This window comes from Silene latifolia, chromosome Y, assembly GCF_048544455.1.
Source record: "Silene latifolia isolate original U9 population chromosome Y, ASM4854445v1, whole genome shotgun sequence".
Taxonomy (NCBI): Eukaryota; Viridiplantae; Streptophyta; class Magnoliopsida; order Caryophyllales; family Caryophyllaceae; genus Silene; species Silene latifolia.
This window is the reverse complement of record NC_133538.1, coordinates 206244687-206253616: the sequence shown is the minus strand read 5'-3', so window position 1 is coordinate 206253616 and position 8930 is coordinate 206244687. Positions and strand designations below refer to the sequence as shown.

Below are 8930 nucleotides of genomic sequence, written 5' to 3'. Positions count from 1 at the left end.
TTTTTTTTTTTTTTTTTTTTGTCGAACATTGCTTTTATTTTCGGAATTAGTATTTTCTAGCAATGGTTTTGGATTTTGAAACTACGGGACATCATTTTTATTCAATACGGAGTATTATTAAGAATCATTATTTTAATTTTCATAGATTTTTCATCATTTATTTTCCGCTTGATTAATTAGATTTGATTTATTAATATTTTCTACTATGAATGGGTGTTTGTGGCCTTATAGCAGTTTGGTCTTCAAATGTGTGATAAATATTTAATGTTATTATGATGATTATAATTTAATGGACATTAATTAATGATTTGCAATTCTTAATCTTTTGTTTTCTTCAATCATCTGTCAATCATCTACTCCTCATCAATGATGTAATTAAATCCTTCAGAAAACATGGGATCCTTAAATTCAGCAAAAATAACTACTCCTTTGAAAATTTGACTTTCAACCACAGGCTGACACATCAGCTATGTGGTTGTTTGTTTAATAAAGAGGATATTATGTGCTTTATAAACTATGTCTATTTTCAACGTTGTAAATACACGTTCTCGTTCTTCCATGTTCGTCTTTTGCCCTCTTCAATAATCGTCACATCCTAACAAAAATCAAACAAATTTATTTATTATAAAATCATATTATAAAAACTTAATTATACATAAACCATTATTGGATACAACATTAAGAAATACCAATTTAAATAATATAAACGTCCAAAATAATATGACTCTCGCCTTAATTAATTAAGATATGTGAACTACAATGCATGGTCCTTATTCTTCTAACCTGATATGAAGAAGAAAATTAAGAAGTATTAGTTTTACGTACACAATGACAATGATCATTCAAAGTACAAAAACAAATGAATCCAATAATAACCAATTACATCGGAAAAATATCAATGAAAGGAAAGAGCTCTAACAAATGAAACGAAAACAAAAGAATAATTGAAAAAGGAAAACGAACTTATCTAGCTATAACAATTAGACCCATCTTTATATAGGTTAAGGTTATTGAGTTATTGTAGGATACTAACTAAGATTTGAGAATAATAACAATAACAATAACCAATTGGTGTGTGGAATATTAGGGGCCTAAATAGTTTGACTAAACAGAATGATATTAAATGGTGTCTACATAATGCTAATGTGGACCTATTTGGGCTCCTTGAAACTAGGGTGAAACCTAGTTCTCTAAATAAGGTAGTGGCTAGTTTATGTGGAGGGTGGAGTTATTGTACTAACCATCAGTGTCATGATGGAGGAAGAATTTGGTTATTATGGAAAGAGGAAAGGTTTAATGTGACTGTGTTCGAGATGGCTGCTCAGTTCATACACCTTAAGGTTAAAGATGTGATCACTAGTAATCAGTTCTTTGCTATCTATGTGTATGGTTTTAATAAGATTGAAGATAGGGCTCCTTTATGGGATGACCTTATCAGACTGACTGTTGTGGATCCGTGGATTGTTCTAGGAGATTTCAATAATGTTCTTAATGCTGATGAGAAGATTGGGTTGCCTGTTAAGGATGCTGAGACAGTACCATTTCAATATGCTATTGATAGTTGTGGACTTCAGGATCTGAAGAGTATTGGCTCTTTTTTTACATGGAACAACAAACAACCTAGTTCTACTAGGGTTTTCAGTCGGATTAACAGGGTATTAGTTAATGATGAGTGGATTTCTAACTGGCCTGATCACTATGCTTATTTTGCACCTGAAGGAGATTATGATCATTGCCCCTGTTTTATTCACTGTAACAAGGTACAATTGAAAAAGAAGAGGTCGTTCAAGTTTTACAATATGTGGACTGGTGTCCCTGACTTTAATGCTATATTTAAGGAGGGATGGAATCAACATATCCATGGCTCTTTGATGTACATGGTGGTTAAGAAGCTGAAGCTGATGAAGTCTCCACTTAAAGCATTGAATAATGACTTATTTTCTAATGTTGAGAAAAACACTGACATTGCTCATGGGCTCCTTTTAGATTTCCAGAAGAAACTTCAGGCTGATCCAACTAATAAGACTTTAATGGATAATGAATATAATATTAGAGCTAGTTACCAAATGTTGAGTAAAGCCAAAATTGCTTTCCTGAGACAAAAAGCTAAGTGTGTATGGGCTCAGAATGGGGATGATAACACTGCAATCTTTCACAAGGCTATCAATCAGAGGCAGATTCAGAATAAGGTGGTGCAAATTCATGATATTCATGGGCAGCTTTGTCAGTCTCCTGAGGGCATTCTGCAAGCCTTTGAGAATTACTATAAGGACTTACTGGGGACTCAGGGCAGCACTGCAGACTTTTATCAGAATGTTGTGAGAATGGGTAAGTGTGTCCATGCTGATGACTGGAATGCTATTAATAGAGTTCTAACAAAAGAGGAGATTAAGAGTATTATTTTTGGAATTCCTGATGACAAGAGCCCAGGTCCTGATGGATACTCGAGCTGTTTTTTTCAAAGCAGGCTCGGATATTATGGGTACTGATAACAGTGACGCTATTATCAATTTCTTCAATGAGGGCCAATTATTGAAACAACTAAATAGTACAAATCTGGTACTGATCCCTAAGGTCCAGAACCCTAATTCAGTCAAGGAGTTTAGGCTTATAGCGTGTTGTAATACCTTGTATAAGGTTATTTCTAAGATACTTTGTGTGAGGCTAGGTCATGTTCTTCCTATGCTTATCAATCCAACCCAGGCTGCATTTGTTAAAGGGAGAAGCATTATGGGTAATATACTTATCAGCCAGGATTTGATTAGACTCTACAAGAGGGCTAGTGTATCTTCTAGATGTATGCTTAAGGTTGATTTGAGGAAGGCATATGATTCCATTGAATGGAGTTTTGTGCTTCAAATGTTGAGAGCTCTTAACTTTCCTCCACATTTTATCCACCTGGTGATGCAATGTGTAACTACTAACACCTTTACTATTGCTCTTAATGGTAATACTCATGGTTTTTTCAAAGGTGAACGAGGGTTAAGGCAAGGTGACTCCTTGTCCCTTTTGCTTTTTACCTTATGTATGAAGTACTTGATTAGGATGCTGGAGGTAGTCTGCAATGGGCCAAATTTCTCTTACCACCCTTTATGCAAAGGTCTAAAGCTCTCCCATTTAATATTTGCTGATGACCTTTTATTATTCTACAAGGAGAATATGAAGTCTGTGTGTATTTTGGTTGAGACCTTTGACTGTTTTACTCGTGCTAGTGGTTTACATATCAACACTGATAAGACTGATATTGTGTTCAATGGTGTCCCTTCTGAGGTGGAGGCGGCAATTTCGAGGAGGACTGGCTTCATTAGGGGAAAGTTACCTTTTAAGTATCTTGGGGTTAACATTTCTCATAAGAAACTTTCAAAGCTTGACTGTTCTTTGCTGGTGGAGAGGATGATTAATAGAATTAAGGGTTGAAATAAGAGGAAAATTTCCTATACTGGCAGACTAATCCCGGTAAAATCTTATCTGGCCACCTTGCATAACTATTGGGCATAAATTTTGTGCTTCCTGCAGGTGTGATGGACAGGATATAAGCCTTGTGCAGGAATTTCCTGTGGGAAGGGTCTGATAGCTACTCAAAGGCACCTCTTATATCATGGAAGATAGTATGCCTACCTACTAGTTCTGGTGGTTTGGGTATCATTGACAGCAAGATCTGGAATGTTGCAGCTGTTGGGAAGTTAGTCTGGTGGATAGCTTCTTAGAAGGACCTCCTTTGGATCAAGTGGATTGATAAAGTTTATCTGAAGGGTAGAGACTGGTTTGACTACCATCCTAGTCCTAATAGTTCTTAGGCTTGGAGACAGGTGTGTATGGTGAGGGAGAAGCTTGCAGCAGGGTACAGTAATGGCCAGTGGCAGCCTAAGGGTGGATACTATACCATTGAGGATGGATATAAGTGGCTTAGGCAGGATAATAGCCCTAAAGTTACATGGTTTAACATTGTTTGGAGTAAACTAAACACTCCAAAACATGCTTTTAATGCTTGGCTCATCAGGCATGGACGGCTTCTTACTTTGGACAGGCTGAGTAAAATGGGTATCACTGATCAGAGTACATGTTATTTGTGTGGATTGCAGGATGAGGATCACGATCATTTATTCAGGAAATGCATTTATACCTGTATATGCTATGCTAGATTGCAGTCCTGGCTTGGTATACAAGGGAGTGGGTTTGGGTCTGCTGAACAGATGTTGAAGCTCAGACATTGTTCTGGTTTTCTGAGAAAGCTTTTGTGTTCATTGGTAGTAGCCACACATTATCATATTTGGCATGCTCGTAATATTTGCCGTGTGGAGCAACGGGTGTTACATCCTAAGCTTATTATTCAAGCTGTCTTAGAAGATGGTAGGCTAGCTCTTCTGAAATATAAGTATTTTCAAATTTCGCAGCATGATAGAGAGTGGTGTAATTTGAGAGGATTAATGTAATAGCTTAGTCTAGCTTTATCTGATCCTGTATGTGGGGTGGTGCTAAATTGGTAGGTTGTAATTGGTGTGTTTTCCCTTTTGAGAAAAAAATTATTTATAAGAGAAAATATTGAAGGTCATATATGAATTATATAATTTTTCTTTAATTATAATCATAAATTATTAAAACAGACCGCGCAAAGCGCGGAATACTACCTAGTAATATTGTATTTTTGATGAACTTTTTATGTGTACGGCTTATTTTGTACATATCCAATTGTAAGTCGGACATGCTAATATCCTATATATGCATTAACTTTTGGATGCTACACATACACATTGTGTATGGGTTTTTTCATACACAACCAATGACATCTTGACATGTGGCAAACTATGGTTAACTTTTATTAGTTAGTTTAAGGCTAAGTTAGTAATTTAGCATATGTAGTTAAATTGTTAACTACATCTTAGATTTATTATAAAGTCAAACCTCCAAAAAGTTTATTAATGAGGCTTGAACCCATGACCTCTTGGTTCATATGACCTTGTTACTACCATTGTGACACACTCATCTTATTGTCATTTTTGTATCTGTTTTGATATATATGTTTGTTAAGACATTTGTTAAAACAATATGTACATGTATATAATAACTATTAATTGTACTTCTAACTTATATTCAATGTACCTTCAGTATAAAATCAATCTATATTAGTTAAACGTATTTGTTAAAAATTGAACTAAATATTTTATATACCTATGGCAATTATTATTTTGAATTATAATAATTTACATAATTATTATAAAATCTTATCTTTATAAATACAGAAACATTTAGAGCAATTCTGTGCGTCCACATCACTAAATCCATTTTTTTTCTTTTTTCTTTTATACCATTAAATGCGGAACCCACAGAAAAATTAAGGATGTAATTAGCAAATAACTGTCATTGTTGATGTTTTGTACGTAAACGATTACATTTATAATTTATACGTAAATATTTATGAATAATTTAACGAATTAACTATTTATGAATAATTTATATTACAATAAATAACAACAAATTACAGCAATTTACATTACAATAAATAACAACAAATTACAAAAAAAAATTGATACAAATACAATACAAACTTCAATTAGGCCCTGTTCTTTTGACCAAACGGATCGATCGAATCGAATCGAACTTATAGGATCTCGAACGGAATCGATATGAACTTATAGGATCTCGAATCGAATCAACTTATAGGATCTCGAATCAATCAACTTATTGGATCTCGAATCGAACTTATAGGATCTCGAATCGAATCAACTTATAGGATCTGAATTGAACTTATAAGATCTGAACTGAACTTACAAGGTCCGAATTTAAATTAACTTAAATTAATATAACTTATTATTATTATTATTATTATTATTATTATTATTATTATTATTATTATTATTATTATTATTATTATTATTATTATTATTATTATTATTATTATTATTATTATTATTATTATTATTATTATTATTATTATTATTATTATTATTATTATTATTATTATTATTATTATTATTATTATTATTATTATTTTGCCAAACACAATCTTTAAAAGAAAAATATTTTCAAACACCACCTTTAAAAAAAACGTTTGTCAAATACAATCTTTAATAATATTTTTTTGTTAAACACGACTTTTTTGACGGATTTCAATTTTTTTAAATGTTGTGTTTGACAAACGTTTTTTAAAAGGTGATGTTTGGAAATTTTTTTTTTTAAAGGTTGTGTTTGATAAAAAAAACTCTTGTTATTATTATTGTTCTTGTTGTTAATTTTATTATTATTATTTTCTTTTATATAAAACCGCAACTTTTATTATTATTATTATTATTATTAATTTTTTTTTATTGAAGGATGCGCGCAACTTTCATTAAAAGAAAAATAAAAGTTTACATTAAATTGGTGGGGAGCCGAGAGACAATCTGGGCTCCCACACCCTTAGCAACATTAAAGCTAAGTCTAGTAAAAATGTAAGCGGCCACCCAAGCCCCCGCATTCTGAGATACCGAGAATTTCTGGATCCGCTTGAGCAAGGCAACAGCATCCGAACCCAGCTCCCCAAGGGAAGAGAAAGAGAAAGGAAGGAAATCATAACCCGCTACCGCGCACAAATCCCCATACTTAGCATACTTTCGCTGAGCAGCATCAGCGACAACCCTGCCAGGCACAAAATCCGTCATCCCAGTTTGAGTCAAAGGAGAAGAACCTGTCAAGTCGACGCACACATCATGCCCCTTGTCCCAAGAATAAAGCAATAAATCCGCAGGACAAAGAGAGCCACCATGTCCATCAACCAAACCGATATCAACCTCCTTTCCCGCAGTAATACCAGATCTATAGCAGATGTCGAAAAGAGTGTCCCGGACAAGGTTATGCCGATGTTTAACGCCCACAGTACCAGTACAAGAAACAACGTGGTCCCCAAAAACATCCTCAACAAAAACCCGAGCGCAAGCAGGACAGGGCCTAGATACCGTGAATAACGGAACACCCAGACGATACCCAAGTACACTACGGTAAGTCCTACCGTTCATAGTCTGACCCAACCCCAAGATAGGAACCGCACGTAACCAATTAGAGGAGTGAGAACCCTGCAGAGACTGCCATAAAGCAAGCTGTCGTGGTGTCAAGGTGAAAACAGACTCTGAGACAGCAGCAACCGTCGCGAAATAAATGTCTGCCAATTTCTTCATAAGTTTGGGGGCAGCAATTTCACTAGGGTTACCTAAAATACCCGAGCCTGTAGTCGCAGTAAAAACCTGTGCGGCATCATCAAAAGCAGGGCCAGCAGCTACAATACCAGAAGGGCCGAGGAGCTTAGCCTGCAAACCAGCAGATTGCAAACGGGACGCAATAAAAGCATAAAATAAAACATCTCCCGCCGCATAGACACCAAGACCACCAAGATGAAAAGGGAATGTAGCATGGCGTCACTGCCAATCCCCAAAACTCGGGCCAGACGCGGTGACAATACGTTCCAAGCTGGAACGAAGAGCGGCATCAAAAGGAAGATGGACATAACCAAAAACACTAGGGGAGCAAGTAAGAAGTGAGAAATAGAGCTTAGAAATATCAGTACAGGCTCGAAGTAGAAGCAACTCACATTGCGGGTCCTCAATCCCCGCAACCAAGTCCATTAGCTCAATGGTCTTAATTACTCTCTTCGCCACAATCTCACTTCCAAAACCAGGACAAGTACTGACAGGTCCACCCAAAAGTATAACACCGCGCAATGGCCGAGAAATAGAAGGGCGGAAAACCCCAGGGAGCCGACTCTGAGGATCCTCAACAGGCCAAAAGACCTCCGTCTTGGAGACATTAAGATGCAGTCCAAAACGAGGGCCATCCACCATAATCAAATCCAAGACCTTCCCCACCTCCAAAGTATCAACCACAATGGTGCCATCATCTAAGTACCATGCCTGCATAGTGAAGTCAAAAGTGTCCCGGATTTTGCATACTAAGGGATGCAAAACCAAAGCGAAAAGCAAAGGGCCCAACGGGTCACCCTGCTGAACACCCTGACAAGACCACAAGCAGTGCTCCCCATAAAAAAGACGGGCGGGGCTGGAATAACAAAACTCCACCCAACGGGAAAGAACCGGGCAACGACGGCGGACCTTCCGAAGCATGGTCAGACCATCAACAAGGTTGAACGCATTCTGGAAATCAACCAACAACATAGAAAGCCTCACCTCAGCACCCCGAGCCTCAATGAGCCGGTTCAAGGCATGCAAGATAGCCTCTCCTCCACCGGACACACCCACCCCAAACTGAAGCCCATCAAAATATGAGGATAAAGAAGGACCAACCATAAAACCACCAACCTTAGAGACAAGCCGTCTCCAGACCGTTCCAACAGCAATAGGACGAACCCTACCACCCGGTTTAACGAGTGGCGTGAGAGGGGCGCTGACAATGTACTCACCCAGAGGAAGAGGACACCGGCCCTCAAGAAAAAGATTAACCACCCTAGTAAGAGAAGTGATCAAATAATCGTAGATAGCCAGATAGCCAACTCAAATGTACCCAAAGGTCCAAGGTCTTTGGTACGAAACCATCCCGCCCACAAGAAGTACCGCGTGGAAATCTACGAATCATATCCAAAACCACCGTCGAAGAGGCAACCAGAGGATGATGATCTCCAGACAAAGGAGGCAATGAAGGAGGCGGGGCGACAGGATGCTTCTCACGCAAGGCCACAAGAGTGGCATCGGAGTTGGGGGCAACCCCAGAGGAAGAAAGCACCCTAACAGCAGCAGTATAGTGGCCGTCACAAATCTTCCGCCGACATTGGCGGAGGTTAAGCTCACTCAAATCCAGATCCTCGTCCACAGTAAATGAAGAAGGACCCTCATCGAAACACTCCTGCAACAGCTGCAACCCCCCCCCCCCCCAAGGTACCCCCCAAGCAAGGATAGCCCTGGCAATACTCTCCTCCTGACGCTGACGCCGAATAGTAGTCCTACACT

The 8930-nt window shown here is 37.6% G+C and overlaps 1 protein-coding gene across 1 annotated transcript; it reads left to right on the top strand.

The window, feature by feature from the left end:
- Positions 1-3815: 3815 nt before the first annotated feature.
- On the top strand, positions 3816-4433 carry LOC141629957 (uncharacterized). The gene has a single exon (XM_074442865.1). It carries the CDS (start codon positions 3816-3818, stop codon positions 4431-4433), a length of 618 nt encoding a protein of 205 aa, XP_074298966.1.
- The last annotated feature ends 4497 nt before the right edge of the window (positions 4434-8930 follow it).